Below are 22,998 nucleotides of genomic sequence, written 5' to 3'. Positions count from 1 at the left end.
GGGGACAAGGGGTGTCAATTATTGAGTTTAGCTCTGAGCTCACCTTAGGGGATGCCATATCTGTTACAGGAAAATTGAAGTCTATGTTAAGACTTTCAGAATTACATTAAGGTGTGTCTGAAGATATCAATAATACATTTATAGGAGAACGATTACTTCACTCTGCCGCTTGCGCTCTTAGGAGCTCTGTCATCGTTGGGTGCTTCTATGGAAAAGATGCCCAAATCGCATTTTAATTTCATTTGTTAGTTAATTGATGAATAATTACACAAAGGCGCTTCTGAATCGTATGTTGTCCCTAAAGATGATAAAAAAAAATCGTAAATGTATGGCTATTACAAATCAATCGTTTCTGTAGCAAAATCGACATTCGCCTATTACATTTGGGATTGGCCGTGCAGTTAAATCATATAGTTATGGGAAAATAGGTCACAAACATTGATAGAAACTTAATTTGTTCTTGCATGGCTTTTGTGTTTCCTATGCAGAGGTAAGACTAGAATACCTGACAAGCATTGCCATGCACGAGTTTGACCGAACCAAGACGATATTAACGCTCCTGGTGGCATTGTTTCAAAACACCAAGGGGGTGTTTGATACAAAAAGGTACCGACAATATAGTCATCAACACGGAGACAATTGATATTGAGGAACGTTTCATTCTATGACACAAACAGACTTTCAGGTTTGTCAATCCACTATTGATTCTCTAGTTTGCGTCAGATGAAAGTGAAGAGAGATCAAGATAACACTTTTCATTTGACTGGCAGTGCATCATCGTTGGCAGCGGTTTCATTATATCAAAGGTAAGAGAAGTCTTTCGCGTTCCGAATGCTTTCAAAAACATTCACAATTGTGCTGAAAAAAAATGGAAAACACATCAGAGATTCCTTGGGTAATATTGCACTCCATGTCAAAATATTTTGGAAATTTTCCTGTTCAATCAGAAACGTTTGACCATCAAGTTATTTAATATTATAACGGATATAACAATTTTTTCTGACTTCAGGCTTGAATTTTCAATCGGGAAGACAAAAATGGATTAACCCCAACATTTTTCAATGGATAAATGTCATCATATTACTTACAAGTTCAACTTTGTACCTGCAAAGGTAAATCTTTATGCTCAAAAGCTGTGTTTGCTTTGAAAAAACTCTGTCCTGCACCGAACTTGTTTGTGTCATGAAAGGGAAGTGTGTTGTAATGCAAATACGCGTACCGAATCCGCATACGATGACGAAGAGATTGATTCATATCCCTATTTAACAAAGACTAGAGTTATCATATAAGGGTCTTGGTCGATTTCAAATAACAACATTAGCAAATTTGCATTACATTGTATTTTCCATTACTTCCTTAAAAAATTGATGAGTCTACACTATTTTACCAGGATAATCCCACTAAGACAATGTTCATGCACCAAACTGAGTTTGTTTTACACTCAATCAACCGCTAAATCAATGCAAGTCACACTTATGATTTTTTTTAAACCTCGCATTCGCCTCGGTTGACTATGATATTTTTTTGTGTTATAACTGATCTGTTCAGACTTTACAAATACACAATATTTATTTATCTATAACTAGATATTAATTTTCCCAAAATACACAACCTTTTAGATGCAAAATTAAAAACACTGATTAAGCGCTTGAATTTTGTTTTTTTCAAAGATAGAAACAATATTGAAATAATTTGATAAACTGGTGTTTTATAGTTTAGAAAATAATTCTGTAATATACTGTAGTGAAAAATTATTAGCAATATGGAAGTTAATGGATGTAAAAAGGTCAAGGCCACTTCTACTTTTGCTATGTCATAAATGGATAAAAATCAGAAGGTTCCAGATTAACGCCATTTTGTAATAGCAGCTCTTCATATAAATTATAAAATTTGACGTTTTAATATCCTTTGCAGCATATGCTTATGATTGAACCGTTTTTGTAGCATTCTAATGAATAAATATTAGAAAATTTCTCCTTTTTGTCCTTGTGGTTAAAATATTGATATTTTTAGGCCTGACCTTTGACCCCATTTTCACAAAAATGTGACCACTCTGGATTTTTACGACCAAACTTTTATTACTGTACACGTTTTCCTCTTTCCATCGATATATAATTTAGGTGTGTGTTCTTCCGGAACATTAAAGTTTTTAAAAATGAACACTGGTTGCAGTACTATTTATTGTGAATTGAATATCTAAGCAATCGACCTGATCTAGTGTGTCTCTATTGTATACTAAAGTTGCATATTAATCCTTAACTTGTTTTATTTGTTCTTTAACAGTTTTAATATATTCTATATCATACAATAAACTATTATTAAATTTCCATAAACCCTTCCAAATATTGAAATCACTTATTTTAAAGTGTAAAACTATTGGTGAATGATCAGATCTTTAGCTGTTATGGATTTCTACTTCTTTTATATTTTGATAGAAACTCCGAGATACAAGAACAAAATTAAGCCTAGCTTGCTTCAGAGGATTAATTTTTCTCCACGTATATCGTTTCTTGTCTGGGTAAAATTCTCGAAAGGGATCGATTAGATCATAGGTTTCAATAAGTTCAAAGACTTTTTCTCTTTTGCTCGTGGATTATTTATATTTAGATAGTTGCAAGTATCTAATGCCTGGTTTTGGACTAAGTTAAAATCTCCATTCAGAATAACTTGTTGGTAGTTAAAATTTTCTATTATTTCATTTACTTTATTGTGAAAAGAAGGTGAGTCATTATATGGTCCATATAAATTAACAAGTGTTATATTTTTACCTTCAATTGTAATGTCAACACCCAGGAAATTTCCATTTTCATCTTTCTTTATTTTATTTATTTTATATTCAAGATTATTTGCAAATAAAATGGCAACTCCTCTTTGATTGGAGGCAAAAGAATTAAAAATGCATTCTCCTCCCCATTGGTTTCTAATAAATGATTCATCTTTTTCAGTAAAGTGCGTGTCTTGCAGACAGTAAATATGACAGAGTTTTGATTTCAAGTATTCGAACACATCTCTCCGTTTCTCTCTAGAATTTAAACCTTGACAGTTGTATGAGAAAATTTTTAATGTATCCTCAGTCATTTAAATAGCTAAGATATAGAATAAACATTCCATTTATTAATGTCATTCCTCTGATTACACTTTGACTCATACAACTGTCTATGAACACAAAGCTGTAATATTGTATCAGTATAAACAAGATGATATATAAATATACCTTCATGCATAAATAAACCTTGGTAAAACATTGTGTAAACATAAGAATTGTAATAAATAAAAAAAGCATGAGTAACAAAAGTCAATGCATTTCTTTGTTAAAGTCAAAATGAAAAAAAAAATTGCACCGCATCAAACATGAAATAAATTTAACTACGTATAGACCATAGTTCCAATGGGGACTTACTGTGCACAACTTATTGCGGACCTGTTTTTGTATTGTTATGAGTTACAATTTATGACTAAAATCAGCAAAGACCCATCGAAACAACATCTGATACAAATATTTAACAATACTTTTAGATATTTGGATGATATGTTGGCTCTCAATAATGACAACTTCAGTATGTATACTAAAGAAATTTATCCTGTTGAACTTACTTTAAATAAAGCTAATACTAACAATGACCACTGTCCTTCCCTCGATCTTGATATCTATATCATTAACGGGAAGCTTAATACAAAAATTGATGATAAAAGAGATGCTTTTTCATTTCCTATCGTTAATTATCCATTTTTAGATGGTGACGTTCCCTTGTCACCATCTTATGGTGTTTATATATCTCAACTTGTACGATTCGCTTGTGTATGTAACAACGTATTAGATTTTAGCGAGAGAAATTTATATATTACTGAAAAATTATTACACCAGGGTTTTTGATATCATAAACTAGTCAAAACATTTACTAAATTATATAACTCAACATGCAGACATCTTATACGTTCGGGTATTTCACATCCAATCTTTTATGGTAATATTCTTTACAAAGCACAAAAATGTCAGTATTTACCTCAAAAGCTAACAAAACCTTTAAACAGACTTATTAAGAAGGGATATAGTTACGATACTGTTGTCAGGTCATTAAAGATTGCATATTTTGGCTTTAATATTGATTCACTTATATGGTCTTTGCATCGGAATTAAACATATTTATTCTAAAACCAGTTGTTGGCATGACACGGGTTATGTTCTTCTCATATATTTTATGACGATATAATACTAAACCCCTAACAGGAGGGATTGTGCCTGATATTCATATGATAAAGACATAATCTTTCAATCAGTTTAATTGAGGTCTGAAGCTGGCATGTCAGTAACTGCTAGTAGTCTGTTGTTATTTATGTATTATTGTCATTTTGTTTATTTTCTTTTGTTTCCTATTCTGACATCGGACTCGGACTTCTCTTAAACTGAGTTTTACTGTGCGTACTGTTGTACATTTGTTTTTTCTACATTGGCTAGAGGTATAGGAGGAGGGTTGAGATCTCAAAAAACATGTTTAACCCCGCCGCATTTTTGCGCATGTCCCAAGTCAGAAGCCTCTGGCCTTTGTTAGTCTTGTATCGTTTTTAATTTTAGTTTCTTGTGTATAATTTTGAGTTTAGTATGACATCCATTATCACTGAACTAGTATACATATTTGTTTAGGGGCCAGCTCAAGGACGCCTCCGGGTGCGGGAGTTTCTCGCTGCATTGAAGACCCATTGGTGGCCTTCGGCTGTTGTCTGCCCTATGGTCGGGTTGTTGTCTCTTTGACACATTCCCCATTTCCATTCTCAATTTCATTATTATTCTAATAAAATATGCTTGTCCCAGGACAATCCATCAGTGCTTTTTCTTTTGAGAGCCCTATTAACATGCCAATGGTAGGATTTGAATCTTGAATAAATGACGAAGGCTAATTTCTACCCTACTTTCATTTTGGCCAAATCACTACTTTCACTTTCAACAATAATTTTTTTCCACATGTTTTACTTCTTTCAATATATTTGCAACTGATAGGACCACTTAAATAGTAAATATTTCAAAGAAAACAGTAGTCAGAATACTCAGGAAGAAATACCCCATATAATAATTGGGAACTATATTCCTAGACCACAAACAAAGGGAATTAATTGTGGTCTGAAGCCTAATACCAAACAGAAAACAATAAACTTCCGGAAAAGATGGTATACCGCAAACATGAGGTGCAAAAATTTGTACACCATATCCGGATTTCGACAATTACTGTCTCTTCAGTGATGTTAGGAATCGAAACGGTATTTTGAAGGCCATATAATTTACCTCAATTTAGGATAGACTCTTCAATTTTGAAGAGTCGAAAAAGGATGAACGGATTATATAAACCCGAAGGCAAATATAATACAAGCCCAAACGAAAAAATATAAACAAGTCTTAATTGAAAACAACGTTCAAACCTATGATTGCGTTGGATAAAAAGCGTCTTCTGCTTTCACGAATCATCCAGACTCATCTACAATGTCACAATGGGAACTATAAAGTGTTTTGTGCTTCTCGTTTCCCTATGATGAAAATCCGAACGGGCTTATCATAATGAATTTTTATTAATGTTGTATGGGATAGTTCTACACTTATTTTGGCAAACAGGCTAATAACGTTGTCAAGTGCTATGCTGTATCAAATTCGTACTTCAGCAGTTAGCATTTGCTGTCTTGAATGGCTATCATTGAAAGAAAAATATTGATAGGGCCTGTTTTTAGTTCTGGCCAGGTCAGCTTTTCCCATCACTAAGCGTCGTCCGTTAACTTTTACAAAAATCATTTCCTCTGAGACTAACCGGACAAATTCAACCAAACTTGGCTACAATCAGCAATGGAGTATCTATTTTTAAAAATGTGTCTGATGACCCCGCCTGCCAACCAACATAGCCGACATGGCTTACATAGAACATAGGGGTAAAATGAAAGTATTTTATATTATTTTGAAAACCGCATAAATATTCAGAATGATGAGATCTTCCTATCGCCTTTTTTACATCGAAACTGTCGGACGACTTATTATAGGAGTTATTGCCCTTAAATGACAAACCGTACCATTTTTTTCAATTTTGCTTATTATCTTGAAAAATATTCTAGATAAAAAGAAATTTTACATGGTAAAAATTATCAACAAGACGAAATCTACAATTATAAATCAACATGGTCAAAATTGTACGACGACTCCTTATTGGAGTTGTTGCCCTTTAATGATATTTTATCAATTTTTAGCATTTTTGCCTTATATCTGAAAATCTATATCAGACAGGTAGAAACTTAAATAAACAAAAATAAACAGCAAGACCAGATCTCAAAATAAGTGTCATTGCTGAAATCTTCTGACGACCTCTTATAGGAGTTATTGCCCTTTTACAATTTTTTTTTTCGTTTTTGCCTAATATCTGAAAAACTATAATAGATAGACAGAAACTTAAAATAATTATCAGCAAGACAAGATTTACAAATAACTCGTCAGTTCACGCCTTGTTGGAGTTATTGCTCTTTAATGAAGATTTTTACCCATTTTTAGTGTTTTGCGGCTGTTTTTGAAAACTAAAATAGATAAATAGCCACTTTAAATAGCAAAGTTGATCAGCAAGGTTAGATCTACAAATAAGTCAACATAGCCGAAATCGTCCGTCTACTCCTTATAAGAGTTAATTCCTGCTCTTTAATGACCATTTTTTTTTTTACCTTTTTTGTGTTTTGGGCAAAAACTAAAGAAGATAGAGAAAAACAGTAAACAGAAAAAAATATCAGCAATACATGATCAACAAAAAAAGATAGTTTTGTCATGAATTCTATTTTATTCCTCAATATTGGAGAATTACCATTGTTGAAGATGCACATAGACCTAGGTGAGCGACACATACTCTTTAGAGCCTCCAGTTAATTCGAAAGTAACATTCGGAAATATGGTAAGGACAAAATTATTTTCCTTATATTGTGTTAGTTTTTTTAGTGAACAGTTGGACAACCCATGTTACGCAAAATGACCTGACATAAGCTCAAAAGATATCGAGCACAAGTTTCATAATTTGAAAGAAATCATGATGCAATGCGCGATGTTCTACTGTTTCCTGTGCAGAAAATGTATATAAATTTGGACCTGGAAATACCTCTTTTATTGGTAATTTCTATTTTGTTTATTGATTAAAAAGGCCAAAAATAAATAGATGTTTGACGATTTTGTATTAAGCAGACAAATTTGCCGTCCTGATGTCGATCCCAGTCCTCATATGTGGCATTGGACATGATGATACTCTTCTATGAGACCAGATATGCATCAAACTTAAGCCTGTATGTACATACAACGATTATCAATGGACGTTAAGCAAACATATCAACCAATAAATTAATAAACCAAGACATACCCATTTACACCAAGGAAAAATAGGCAAAAAGGTTCTCATGCCAGATCTTTTAAGAAAATGAAGATTAAAAATTTGACAACAAAACTAAAATGTTTATTTTTTATTTAACAATCATATATCATACTTTTTCGTATGGTTATGACCTGTTATCTATTTCCCGCTTCATCAGAAAGTTCTCGGATCTCACTGCACGGAGTGTGATACTTACAAGTGATACAAAAAATGCGTTATTGTGATTCTCTCGTATGTTAAACATTCTAAAATGTTTGTGTAAACAGAAAATTCCGCGACTCGTGGCAAATATTGTTTCATGTTGCTGGGTAAGCCATCCAACAACATGAAACGATATTTGCCACGAGTCGCGGAATTTTCTGTTTACACAAACATTCTAGAATGTTTAACATACAAGAAATAGGTTCACAAACTCGCAAGGATTAGATATCGCCCGATATAAACTATATATCGTCATTTAATTTAATTAATAATAATAAAAAGGCTCGTTTATTATTACATTGAAATTAAACAACTCAGAGTTGATATCAAGCTTTATCCTATTCTTACTCCTTTTGAAACCTATAAGATTATTTAAATATTTTCAAGATGTATATGTACATATATCGTGATACCTAAAATATGTTTTGATTAATTGATTGTTTTTTCCCCAACGTCCAGTGCAGTGAGAAATATTCCATGCAAACTCAGGACGAACAAAATTAAAAATGAATATAAATGCGTTCTGCAAAGTAGGTTGATATGGATGAAGGGCAGGAAAGTTTGAATTGCAATAGAAAAATGATTGTTCAATTGTACTTTAAGAGCGTGGTACCTTCCCTACTTATTATATTAAAAGTTAATTCTATAGACTTCTGCATTGGATCAAATCGGCACTTGTGAGAGACAAAATCGGTACCAGGGTAAGACAGTTCGGTATCAAGACAAATCGACACGCCATGAAGACAAAATACTGCCTTATTTATTTTCCACTGTTTCAGACCTTATAAACTCTTGTGGTTTTTGTGGCATTCCATTAAAATTTCTTGATACTCATGTTGGTCATTTCGCAGCATTTATATTCTGGTTTGTCTTTTTTATCTATTTTAATCATTATAATCTTACTATTACATTCTTTGTTTTGTTGTTTATATTTTTTTTACTTTTATTAAACAAAAATGAAGCATTTTCATAGAAAAAACGAGGTACTGATTTGTAGATATATTAAAATAAATCAATTTTAGTTTTGGTTATTTTATTGTTGATATTTTCTTTATTTTTATTTATTAAACAACAATTAATTGATCAGCATTGTATTGAGACTCCTAAATCTTTCACCTGGATTTGTTTGTGTAGATCTTCCTTCAAGGTTATTTACATGATTAATGTATATTAATGCGTGTTTAAACATGACATTGAAAGTTTCTTTTTATCATAGTTTCAGCAAAAAAAACAAAAAATTGGGTTATTTGACTTATTTGTAGGTCTTACTTTTATGAACAATATTTCCATTTAAAGGTTCTCTATATCTATCAAAGTTACTGCAAACAACAACAAAATAATTGGTAAACATAATTTTTCAGGGCAATAACTCCTATAAAGAATCAATTGATATTTTCAGTCATGTGACTTATTTGTAGAACATGTTTGCTGCTTGAAGTTTCTCACATATTATCATAGTCACTGCAAAAAACTAAAAATAATGAAAATAAAATCTTCTTTCAAAAGTAATAACTCCTATAATGGTTGAATTGAGGATTTGGGTCATGTTAACTTGTTTTATGTCTTGCTTTGCTGAACACATTTTTGTCATGTAAAGTTTCTCTCTATCTATCATAGTTCCTGAAAAAATGGTAAAAATCATCTTTCAAAGGCAAAAACTCCTATAAGGGATCTATTGACGATTTCGGTCATTTGACTTATTTGTAGGTCTTACTTTCCTGAAGGTTTTTGCCATTCAAAGTTGCTTTCTATTTATTATAGTTTTTGATTAAACAATTTAAATTTAATAAATATAGGGTAGTAACTCCTATAAAGGATCACTTGACGAATTCGGTGCTTAGACATTTTAGTAGATCTTACTTTGATGAACCTTTGTGCTGTTTATCTATATTAGTTTTCAAAATAATAACCAAAAACTGGATATTTCATAAAAATTATTATATCAGGGCAATAACTCCAAATTGGGTTGTTTGATCCGTCTGACAACTGCATTAGTTTTTGAGATATGAGCAAAAAAATGCATTTCGCACCTATGTTTTTTTTTAGCTATGGCGAACATGTTTGTTGAATGACCGGAGTAAAACACAAACTTTATTCTAGATACCACAAGGATCATTCACTCCAAGTTTTGTTGAAATTGGTTCAGTAGTTTCAGAGGAGAAGATCTTTGAAACAGTTTACGACGACGGATGCCATGCGATGACAATAGCTCTTTTGGCCCATAAATACGAGGTGCCGATTCGGCATCCGTCGTCCGTAAGCTTTTACAATAATCTGCCTTATCTAAAATTGCCCAAAATTGGGCCACAATCATTTCTCGGGTATCTAGTTTAAAAAAAAAAAAAACATGTGCTATAAGTTATCCTGCCAACACAATACTTTATATCATTATAATACTTTCAGTCATTAATTTAGTATTTGGTGTGTATTTGAGTGATTTTATAGTTAAAACGTACCTTTGAATGATACTCATATTTTTTTCCCTTTGTGAGCCTCTTACTTGTAGATGTACGCCAAATACTAACGTTCGTAATGATTGACGTCATTGAGATTCTGGAGTAAAATGGTCATTTAGGTGTGAGACCACCAATTCAAAATTCCTATCTGTTCAAATTTAGCAATTTTCACAGCTTAACGCACTATTTTTTGTCAGGGAAGGGCTACCTTTATATACGTTTTAAACTGAAGTAGGTGAATTGGTCGTCTGACACCTATATGCCGCAGCTGTTTCCGGAATGTGTACCGACATATATGATTACGGTTATCCAATTACAAAACTGGACACATTTTATAATCCCGACACATTTGTAATCCGTAATATAACATTATAATATTGATCCATCTACTCTTGAATCTAGTCATAAGGTCCTTAGTAAGGTGTTGTTATAAATTCTTTTTACCTTGGCAACTGCTTTTTATTATGGGAACTCTATCATTTCAATAATAATATATAACTTATTTTTGTGCGTCATTTTTTATTTTCTGCTTCCAATTGCATGCAAATATGTGTCTTCTTTTCTAACCACATAACGTTAAAATGGTAAGTAATTGCTATTACTTAAATATTACTATTAGCCTGATGAGCAAATTTGTTAGAAAATATGAAGTAAATGTCAACTGATTCCCGAAATCTTCAAAGTTAATTGCTATATGGTTTTTTTTTTTTAAAGTAAGGTAAGCCAAACTTTATTTTAGATATACAAAATATGCTATACATTTTTGTCATGTTTGCATATGTTACCAGGTTTATGTTCCGTGTAACACTTAACAATTAAATGTTTTTTTAATTTTTTATCAAAGTTTCAAAATAACAACATTCCAAATTTTTGAAATGTTTTGAAATTATTAAATTTAAAATTTGATAGTTTATATATTTAATCAAACTTTGAAAATACTAAACTTAACGTGCAGTTTTGATTATTTCGCTTATTGAAAGTTTGATTTTTTTATTTTTTATTAAGAAAGTAAAAATAGAAAACGGACGAAAAGAGAACATACATGCATGTATCATTATCGTGTTCGGGGTACCCTTAAAGTGCGAAACGGAACAGAACGAAACGAAACGAAATTTGTCAAAACGAAACGAAACGAAACAAAACGAAATATGACAAAACGAAATGAAATGAACATTAGATTTTACTTAAAAGTTAATATAAAAATAAAACAAGAGGCAGACGGATCGTAGCGTAGTAAAATGGAATAAAAAAATGAATATTTCACAAAAGCGGAGAATTAATTTTAAAATAAGAAACACTTTGGTTATGACCATTCTTAAGTAGGAGTAAAAAGAACGAAACGAATTTAATCATTTTTAATAGCAAACAAAATAATTTATAGAAGAGGTTGTATTTCTTTCAACAAATCGGACATCACATGAGGTATCAATATCCTGAAATTTTTAAAGGTTTTGTATCTATTTTAAAAAAAACACAATTTCTAAACCTTTTTAAAGCTACATTAAACAGATTAATTTGCTTATAAAAAAGTATATAACAGAAGCTATGCGTTTCAGATAATTCATTCAACTATTTGGTTTTAACAACTAATCAAAAGATAACAGCGAATTTAGAATTTATTGATCGAAATGGACAAAAGGAATTCTAGGTTGGATAGTTAACTCCTTTTCCACTATTTTGTTTGTACTACACTTTTGCCAAAACGTCACTTGCTTGATAAAGCGCCCATCATTTACTAGTTTGTGTGTGCAGAGATGTACAAATATGTAGTCACGTACAGTCAGAATGGGGCGTGTAGAGATAGTGCCACGCTCTCTGTACGTCAAGAAAACTTTCAAAAACTCTTTGAGAGGTCCATTGGTGGCCTGTTGTAAGGTAAAATTTCTGTCCCTATCCAATATGTCTTAATTTTCCATTGATATGAAATATTTACATACTCAATCCTACCACATTATTCGGCTTACTACGAGTTGGTCAGTTTTCACTGTTACTCTTAAATGATGGGCGCTTTATCAAGCAAGTGACGTTTGGTCAAAAGTGTAGAACATACGCAATAGTGAAAAAGGAGTTAACTATCTGACCTAGAATTCCTTTTGTCCGTTTCGACTAACAAATTCAAATTCAAATTCAAAACGCAATAATGATACATATGTACTCTTTTTGCCCGTTTTCTATTTTTAATGTCTTAATCAAAAATAAAAAAATAAAACTTTCAAAAGGCGAAATAATCAAAACTGCACGTTAAGTTTAGTATTTTTAAAGTTTGATCAAATATCTTAACTTTCAATTTTTTTTTAAAACGAATTCTATAATTTAAAATTTTAATTATTTGGTGAAATTTTCAAAATTTCCAAAAATTACAAAAATTTGGAATGTTGATATTTTAAAACTTTGATCAAAAATCCAAAAAACAAAAAATTCAAAACTTTTTAAAATTTTGAATTGTTAAGTGTTACACGGACCGTTTATCAAGTTATCTAGTTTATACTGATTTTTTTTATGAACAACTGCAACTATAACAGACGTAAACATTTTTTTTAGTGTCCATTTATATTATAGGGACATGGCACATCTGTAAATGAGACTGAGGCTATGACGCACATAAAAAAGTCTGCAGAAAAGGTAAGCTATGTTCAGATAGAAGTTGCTTATAGGAATATAAATAAACGATTCCATGATATTTAATGAACAACTCTGAAATTTTAAAATCGATTTCAGTGTGAAGAGTTTTTTGGTTGTTCATTGTATGTAAAGACGGCTGGGGATTGCGTGTTTTTTAGTACTGTTCTGTTTAATTTAGTTGTGAAAAAGCATTGCGTTTAGTGCAAGTACTGAAAAGACCAGTGAAGAAAACTAAGATTTCATTGAATTGATAACATAGAAGTTCAGATGCTGTCCTGACGTGTTCCATAGTGTTCGGTAAACCTATCAGTTATTCTCCATGCAAATGTATCAAGACCTTCCCTTTAACCCAGTTTGGCTTTATTTTCAAATGACTAGATCAATTCCCATGAAAGTGAAATCTACCATAGGTATTCATAATAGTTGTCAATATATGAAATATCTAGCTGGTGAGTTATTTACTCCCAAGAACAAAGAAAACCTAATAAGTTGCTCCACACAGAGTAATGCTTCAAATGGAAATTGAATTTTCAAAGTATCTTTACCACCTCTACCATGATACAAATCAAGGTAAAAATAAATAGATGATTTATTATAAGAGGCTCTTAGATTGTTAGCTTATATTTAAGAAATTTTAAAACGGAACACTAGATGTGAAATATCCTATCAACAACAAGGAGATGTAAACTCAATAAACAAGTGCTATTGCAGTTTTGCCTCATAAAGAGAGAATGTTCACCATGGAAATTGATGTCATCTCTCTTATCATAACGTTTAGATTTCATCGGACTTTCATCGTAAATTATAATGTACAAATTGACACATTGATCAGCATCTGCGGTATTCTCTATTTCAAGTTCAACAAGAAATGATTGTAACAGGATGCTGTTACGAAGTCTCCCAAACGAAGCTCCCATAATTCGTAATTCCCAGGGTCGCCTGACATTGGGCAATGTCCAGTGAAAATTGGTTTGGTCCAGTAAAGTTATATGCATTAGTGATGCCTGGGGACTAACCTTGTATATCATTCAAATCATCTTGGCATGACAAACCAGAATATATATGGTTTAGGGGTGGGGATCTCGACCATTTACAAGATATTAGAACTTTCTTAAATGGCAGGGGGTGGGGGTGACCCCTGGAGACTAACCCTGTATTTCATTTGATGTGCTTTATCATGACAAACCAGAATATATATGGTTTAGGGGTGGGGATCTCGACCATTTACAAGATATTAGAACTTTCTCAAATGGCAAGGGGTGGGGGTGACCGCTGGGGACTAACCCTGTATAACATTTGATGTGCTTTATCATGACAAACCAGAATATATATGGTTTAGGGGTGGGGATCTCGACCATTTACAAGATATTAGAACTTTCTCAAATGGCAGGGGGTCGGGATGACCCCTGGGGACTTACCCTGTATATCATTCAAACCATCTCAGCATGACAAACCAGAATATATATGGTTTAGGGGTGGGGATCTTGACCACTTAGAAGATATTAGAACTTTCTTAAATGGCAGGGGGTGGGGGTGACCCCTGGGGACTTACCCTGTATAACATTTGATGTGCTTTATCATAACAAACCAGAATATATATGGTTTAGGGGTGGGGATCTCGACCATTTACAAGATATTAGAACTTTCTCAAATGGCAGGGGATCGGGATGACCCCTGGGGACTAACCCTGTATATCATTCAAACCATCTTAGCAAAACAAACCAGAATATATATGGTTTAGGGGTGGGGATCTTGACAACTTAGAAGATATTAGAACTTTCTTAAATGGCAGGGGGTGGGGTGACCCCTGGGGACTAACCCTGTATTACATTTGATGTGCTTTATCATGACAAACCAGAATATATATGGTTTAGGGGTGGGGATCTCGACGATTTACAAGATATTAGAACTTTCTCAAATGACAGGGGGTGGGGATGACCCCTGGGGACTAACCCTGTATATCATTCAAACCATCTTAGCATGACAAACCAGAATATATATGGTTTAGGGGTGGGGATCTTGACCACTTTCAAGATATTAGAACTTTCTTAAATGGCAGGGGGTGGGGGTAACCCCTGGGGACTAACCCTGTATTTCATTTGATGTGCTTTATCATGACAAACCAGAATATATATGGTTTAGGGGTGGGGATCTCGACCATTTACAAGATATTAGAACTTTCTCAAATGGCAGGGGATCGGGATGACCCCTGGGGACTAACCCTGTATATCATTCAAACCATCTTAGCATGACAAACCAGAATATATATGGTTTAGGGGTGGGGATCTTGACCACTTAGAAGATATTAGAACTTTCTTAAATGGCAGGGGGTGGGGTGACCCCTGGGGACTAACCCTGTATTACATTTGATGTGCTTTATCATGACAAACCAGAATATATATGGTTTAGGGGTGGGGATCTCGACCATTTACAAGATATTAGAACTTTCTCAAATGACAGGGGTTGGGGATGACCCCTGGGGACTAACCCTGTAGATCATTCAAACCATCTTAGCATGACAAACCAGAATATATATGGTTTAGGGGTGGGGATCTTGACCACTTACAAGGTATTAGAACTTTCTTAAATGGCAGGGGGTGGGGGTGAACCCTGGGGACTAACCCTGTATTTCATTTAATGGACTTTATTATTTAGAACATTTTCAATTAAAAAGTTTGTGTCTATCACGAACGGTTTTCAATTTATAATCATTTGAAAATTTTAAAAAATAAAATCCCATAGGGTTCTATAGTAAAACCCTCTTTTCTTTTTGCCCCTCAAAGTACCCCTTTATAAACCCCATTGCAAAAACAAAACCCTGATTGCACCACTAGACATGTTAGTCTAACATATTGTGAAACCCTAAGTTAATCCGACAAGCGGTTTTGGAGAACGGGTGCGGACAAGTTCAAATTTAAAAGCGGCGGAAGAAGAAGAAGAAGAAGAAGAAGAATAATAATAATAATAAGAACTGAGCAAAAACAATAAGTCTTCCCAAACTTCGTTTGGGAGACTTAATAAAATAGATGAAATAAAAAAAATGTGATATTTTCAAATCACACTAGACTTCTTTCTATCCGTTATAAAGCATTTTGTCTAAATCAATGATATTTTAAATCAAAAGTAAATAGAATGCTCCCTTTTGAAACAATATCATAACACTATGGCAATTGCATATTATATGAGCACCCAAGTACGTCAAACTTTAAACAATACCAAAGTTGATTGGACACTAGTAACAAATAGTCAGCCTCCATAAGTTGGCGTCCTTCAGTAAGATTTCATTGGAACTATTTCACACGCAAGTAGTCGTATTTCCCGAAAAAATAATTCTAAAGATAAATTCAATTGAATTTGCATGGAACATGCAAAGAAGCCGCGAAATTTACACCTATTTATTTCACTACGGTTTGATCGAATGTTTAACCGATATAGATAATATGGGTCACATCCATTAAGTTTAATATGGAAGAAATTTACCTACCAGCTCACTTACCATATTATGAAATTTTCTGTTATGTGCATGTTTTGTATGTGAAGGATTTCAGAGGGCAACTTGTCCCTTTTATCATCTTTGATTGTCAAACCTAATCACCATTGTGGTTTAAAGGTAGTGCCTTTAATGGTATCATGCAATAACTATTTATATTTCGTTTCTGCATTATGAGAAGTCAACCGATTGACAACTGGAATTACTTAAAAATCCGTGTGAAAAAGTTCGGGTTTATTTCGAGTGGTATTTCAATCCAAAGTAGTTTTTATTATCATTTCATTCGTTGAAATAATAATGAAAAGTCGACTGAACAATGCCTAGTCGTTACATGTCAATAGTAACTCAGTTTCTAGGGTATCCGATAACTTTTATTTTTCTCATCAGAAAATTTAGTACATCGAATTGCCAAAATCCGCCTAAACTATAAATATCTATCTGGAATTTATCGAAAACTCCATATAATAGTGCCAGAACAATGACAAATTGGTGATTTTGGGTTGTGTTTAAACATAAAAATGCGCAAGAGAACATTTTCTACTGTCACTTGAACTGTTATGCTCGTTACGAAATAGTTCTTCTGAGTTCAAATGAGTTTTTCCATGTGTACACAAGATATAGCATGGCCTATTTAATCATAACTGACGTATTTTGATATAATACAATGGGCTTTCGGTTTATTCTCGTGAAGGATAAAGCCTTTTTCGGTGATTCAACAACATTGGTCATAATGTAAACATTGGTTATGTAATATTTATGTTGTATCCCACCAAATTGACCGATTTATAGCTATATAAAATAAAGTTCGAATATTTTCTAATAATGAACGCAAAGATATACGTAGTCTATATTTATATTATTTTCGTATCGAATTGAATTGAACAGCAACAAAAGAGAAGACTATGATAATGCGAGGATTTGGCAAAATTACTGAGGTTCTGAGCGCAGTGATACGCGTGTATTGAAGAATTTTACGAGTGTTTGTAACAGAAGCAGAGCCAGTGAAAGAAAATATATGACGCTTTCATGTCGATCAGGCACCAATTTAAAAAAAAATAGTTACAAAGGATGAAATAATATATATATTTGACTGGTAGTTCATAAACGTGAATGGATTTTATGAATAATAGTAGCAAAAGTGGACGATAAAAACTTGTACCTTTGAAGCATTTTCAAATATGCAATTTTGCATTAGAGGACATTTATTTGAATATTTTAAAAAATATTTTAAACATTACAGAAGACGTGACACGACTGTTTTTAAATTTATTTTCTGAAATAAATAAAAAAATATAAGTCTTAAAACATGTTTCATTTAATTTAGGCTACCAAAACCTGACCAGTCGGCATTTTAAATGTCATAGAATCCAACGCGTGTCAGAATCAATGGTTTTTAATAAGATAACGATCACGTGTGACTAACCAAGAAAATGTCTCAAACTGGACGATGTCAATCACTTTTCTGCACAATTACACGATGGAAGGTATTGACAGCAGTTTTCGCGATTACTGTCAAACTAAAGACAATTAGTGCGGTGACTGAGGGCAAATTTTTTTTATATTAATCTCCCCTCCAAGACTTTATACCACCCATACTGTTTATATAGCTTACAGCAGTTGTATTGTCTGTAAGAATTTTTACATTTTCAACAGTATGCAAATTGCCCTTAAATGATTTCAGAGCATAATCAACAGCTAATAATTCTTAACAATCAATATGATTATCTTGTTCATCTTTGCCCCATCTGCTACCAATATTTTGTTCATTCAAAACTGCTCCCAACCAAAATTTGAGGCGTCTGTCTGAATTGTAACCTGTGGGTTAGCTCTATTAAATTTCCTCTTTTGATTATAAATGTTTCTGACCACCACTCCAGGTCTTGTTTCATTTCTGATGTTACAAACATTTCAGAATCAAAACCTCCCATAGATAATTTTAATGCTTTAATTTTTTCTTTCTCTATTTTTCTGTAATAGAGCTTACCAAATTCGACAGCAGGGATATGAGTATCCCAAGTACTCTAGCTACTTCCCTAATTTTACATTTATTTTTGTTTTTTAATTGTTTGCTTTCTTTAGCAAAAGTGTTTTGTTTTTCAACTGGTAAAGTAACTATCATATTTCTGAGTCAATGTAAAATCATAAAAACTTAATGTGCTTTTTAGGAGTAAAAACTGACTTATCTTGGTGAACTATGAATCCAAGTCTTGACACCAATTTAACAGTTTCTGTAACATTATTTTTGCATTCAAGTTCAGTATCACCTAATAGTAGTGAATCGTCAATGTACCCAACATTAACATAACCCATTTTACGCAAACTTGCATATACAACTTTTATAATTTTGGTAAAAAGCCTTGGTGCCATAGTTATACCATTTGGTAGGCAGGAATATTGAAATTATTTTCCTTTCCAAACAAATCTTAAATATTTTCTATGCTGTTCAGCAATGTTCACAGAATTATTAGCAATCTAAGATCTACACTTGACTTGCATGAGTTTTCTTTAATTAAATTTAAAGCGCGTTCAAAAGAATCCATTTTGAAATGTTGAAATTCAATGTGTTTATTTAATTCTTTCAAATTAAGTATCATTCTGTATTCACCTTTCTTTTTTGGTCTTGCAAAAATTGGGGGAATAAATTCATTTACTTCAGATTCAACTTCTTGAATTACATTCATTTTTAATAATTTTTCAATTTCTATATCAACAATTTTCTCTTCCTTTAAATTGTATTTAGAATTTTTAATTGACATTTTATTTTGTATATGAAGAATATTGTCTATAAATTCTATGTAACAGCATCTACAATGTTCCTGCTTGTAATTCATTTTTGTGTATATTCACAACATCAAATTTCTGTACTTGTTGTGAGTCCAACGAGAGTTTTTTTTTTTTACTCAGATTTGTCAATTGACATAGAGGCACTACCACGTCTGCCTCTACCACGGCGTCTATTTCATAATGATCTCCATCCACCACGGAAACCACCTCTAAACTGGTTATAACCATTACCTACTGCAAGGCAATTTGAAATTTTACTACATTCTCCAATGTCTTTCACTGTTTTAAAGACATCTCAACCAAATAACCATTTATTGAAATGTTGTGTTTTATTAAACGGATGAGAGTCCATACAATCATCAATTATACCTTCCAACTCAGCTTTGTTTTGAGTATCTTCTTTTCCTACAATTTTGTCTAGTCTATTTACAACTTTTGACAGATACGTCACCCCTCTGACTAAAATAGTTTGACACTGTCTCATTCTAATGTCATGAGTTCTAGTTCTGGGCCATTTAAGGTCCCATACTAACTGATCAGTTTGGACTGGTACAAGTCCTTCACAATTATCGGGTCAATTACTCGTTTCATCTTTTATGAGTTCTTTGTATTTCTCTTCACCAGATCTGAATCTTTTATTCATGTTGGAAAACCTAGACTCTTCACTGCTTGTAAAAGTTTTCTGTTTCTTACAAGGTTGTTCATTAATATCGGTATCATGAACGTCATCATCTTCATGGACCTCGTCCACATCTTCATCTTCCTCACCTTCAATATCATACTCTTCATCATAACAATCATCATTGTACTAAACGTCAATACGTTTGTTCATATCTTCCAACCTTTTATTGGTTGACGATTGTTCATTTCTCATATCAGTAATCATATTGATAATCACATTATTATTGCTATTTGAAGTACTAGCGGACACCTCGTGGTCCTTGTTTACAACAGTCTTTCCTTTAGCGTTCTTGTTATTGACCATTGGACCGCTACCTGCACTACTTTTAACAATAGTTTTTGAGCATTTGCTTTTAGAGGGACCTTTACCCTTTCCTTCTAATGCTAGTTCTTCTTCATTCAAACTAAGTAACTCATCTTCAAAAGGAGATTTAGGAGTTTTTACTTTCTCCTTGTTCAGTATGGCGTCCGCCATCTTTATCAAATAAATAATCTCGTTTCACAAACGAAATTGTAAAATCTTTGCTTGCGTAAAAATTCTCTTAATAAAGACATATACTGTTATTTATTATAAATAATATATATGTACAATTCAATCACATTGACTTAATATAACTGTATGAAAATCTTTCTTAGAGGTTGCGCATCGAGACAAACCACGTCCGCTCGATAGCCAAGTTAGCAACACATGTAAAGTTGCAGTTGCGCAATACTATCTCATCTAATACCGGAAGTGTTATGACGTAAAAGAACTGCAACTAAATGTAGGCAAACCAGGATGACACCATGAAATCGACTTAAATTAAGGGAAAATAGCAAAATATATATCATGATTATTACAAAATATTTGCAATTTTTGGAAACATCTTACAAATTTACCAATTCATCTGTTGAATTTGACAAATATTTTTAACAAATATACACAAATGATAACCATTTTGACAAAATATCAACTATTTTTTTAAATTGTTGGTAGAATTCTGAGTAAAAAGTAGCATGTAAAAATAATGAAACTCAGGAATAAAATAAGTGTCATTTAAAATTTCATTTTAATAATTAACCTTATGTATTTTAATGGGGCCTCGGTGGCCGATTTGTCTGAGTAGTCGAACTGCTGTATCACTAGCCAGTCAACACTGCGGTTGTGAGTTCGAATCTTGCACGTGGCAGATGCGCTCGACTCTAATCCTAATTGATTAGGAATGTCAGTTTTCCTTCCAAAGGACAATAGTTCTCTCCAGCACTCGGGCTTCCTCCATAAATAAAAACTAACCGCCACGAATTAACACAATAGTACTGAAAGTGGTGTTAAACACCAATCAATCAATCAATATTTATGTTTCAATTTTTGTAAATACGTCTTTCTGAAAATTTGATGTAGAATAAAACAATGAATTCTATTATACCGTAAAGTCGGCTACAAAAGGCCCTCACATGAAAAATGTGTATCAATACAAACGAAATTCTTGCATAAATCAATTAAAAGCACTTGGATTTATGTTGTAAATAGAAAAGTGTATACTTATGTAAATGACAGATACCATTTGAATTTAGTCTGTCCAAGTCACATGTTGGACAATTAAATGTGGATTTTCGTATTACTTATCTAAATTCAGCACCAGTGAAAGCTTGACACGTGACTTTGAAGCATGATTTTCATTAAGGTATATTGAACTCTTTCTTGTGTTTCAATTTTGTTGTGGTGCTACTAATCATTTGACTTTTACCCAATGATATTCTTTTATGTAAATTGGTTCTTTTGAGAGCATAATCAAGTATTCATAATAATTGTCAGTTTAATGAGAAGTCTGGTGTGGTATTTACTCCAAAAAAAAAGGAAACATAAAAAGTTGCTTTACACAGTGTTACGCTTCAAATGGAAATTGGACGTTCAATTTCTCTATAACTACTCTGCCATGAGTAGTTAGTCTCTAACAGATAAGCCGTCACAACCAAACGAATTTTAGTCCTGATGATGTATACAGTTTTCCTATTTTTTTATAACACAAACTATTGAAATAAGTTTCAAATAGAATAGAGAATGGACACGGGGAATGTGTCAAAGAGACAACAACCCGACCAAAGAGCAGAAAACAACCCAAGGCCATCAATTGGCATATCAATTTATCAAATTATTTAAATGAAGCAATAACAACTTGTCTAAAGACAACTCTGTATAAAAATAAGCTAGAGTATGTCCCCAATGAAACAATTTCAACCAGAGACCAAATAAATGTAGGCATGCAAACAAAATAAGATGTATTTGTTGCAAATGAGACAACTGTCCAACTGAGGTCAAATGAATGTATGCTTGCAAATACACAAAGACAACTCTGTATAGAAATAGGATTAATATGTTGCCAATGAGAAAACTTTTAACCAGAGACCAAATGAATGTATGCTTGCAAATAAATAAAGAGAACTCAGTGTAAAAATAGATTAATATGTTGGGAATGTAACTGCTAGCAAACAAATAAAGACAACTCTGTATAAAATATGATCAAATAAATGTATGCTTGCAAATAAATACATATGCAAGGGATGCTTTCCTAATTTGTACATCTACCTCTTTTCTTTTATTTGCATGACTTGTATTTTTGAAAAATTTGTCCAACTCCATAACCAACTGAATCAGTTTTGCCATGTATAGTTCAAAACAAAACAAAATGATAAATTTAAAGCGTTTTATTCTTTTTAATGCATACATTATGATGCATAAAACATGTATAATTGAAAAAACCCTGGTCTACCAATTAAATTCAATTATACATCCCGCCATTGTGTTATTGTGCTATGGTCATTTTTTGTATTCTTGTCTTACATTTTTGCCTATGTGCTTTGTCTAAAGAGTGTCTACGTGCCATTTTGTTTTTCTTTGTTGACATAGATGGGTTTTTTTAGTGATAAAGATTATAACACAATGTTGACTGCTGTACCCAAACTTTAAACATTTTTACCTATTATGTCTGTTTTTAGCTCACCTGGCCCAAAGGGCCAAGTGAGCTTTTCTCATCACTTGGCGTCCGTCGTCCGTCGTCCGTCGTTAACTTTTACAAAAATCTTCTTCTCTGAAACTAGTGGACCAAATTTAACCAAACTTGGCCACAATCATCATTGGGGTACTGTGGATTCATTATTATTCGTTGGATATAAATTTTCGTGGGTTTCGTGGGAACAGGTGAACCACGAATTTAAATGTTCAACGAATTACAAATTTGCTATAGGCTTTGTATGCAGAGATTGGCTAAACCACGAAATCAAATATCCACGAAAATGCAAGTTTTCCTCAATCCACGAAAATTGATCCCCACGAAAATAAATGAATCCACAGTATCTAGTTTTAAAAAATGTGTCAGATGACCTGGCCCGCCAACAAAGATGGCCGTCA

At 32.8% G+C, this 22,998-nt stretch overlaps 1 protein-coding gene across 1 annotated transcript in view; it reads left to right on the top strand.

Annotated features, from left to right (window-relative positions):
• Positions 1–22,998, top strand: part of LOC127701138 (protein sel-1 homolog 3-like) — a 247,608-nt gene that overhangs the window by 166,848 nt on the left and 57,762 nt on the right. Inside the window, exon 14 of the mRNA XM_052204939.1 lies at positions 12,593–12,655. Coding sequence (XP_052060899.1) covers positions 12,593–12,655 — 63 coding nt within the window. The remainder of the gene's footprint in view (positions 1–12,592; positions 12,656–22,998) is intronic.

Source organism: Mytilus californianus, unplaced genomic scaffold (assembly GCF_021869535.1).
Source record: "Mytilus californianus isolate M0D057914Y unplaced genomic scaffold, xbMytCali1.0.p SCAF_5, whole genome shotgun sequence".
NCBI lineage: Eukaryota > Metazoa > Mollusca > Bivalvia > Mytilida > Mytilidae > Mytilus > Mytilus californianus.
Note: the sequence above shows the minus strand (reverse complement) of the source record. Positions and strands in the feature narration are given on the sequence as shown.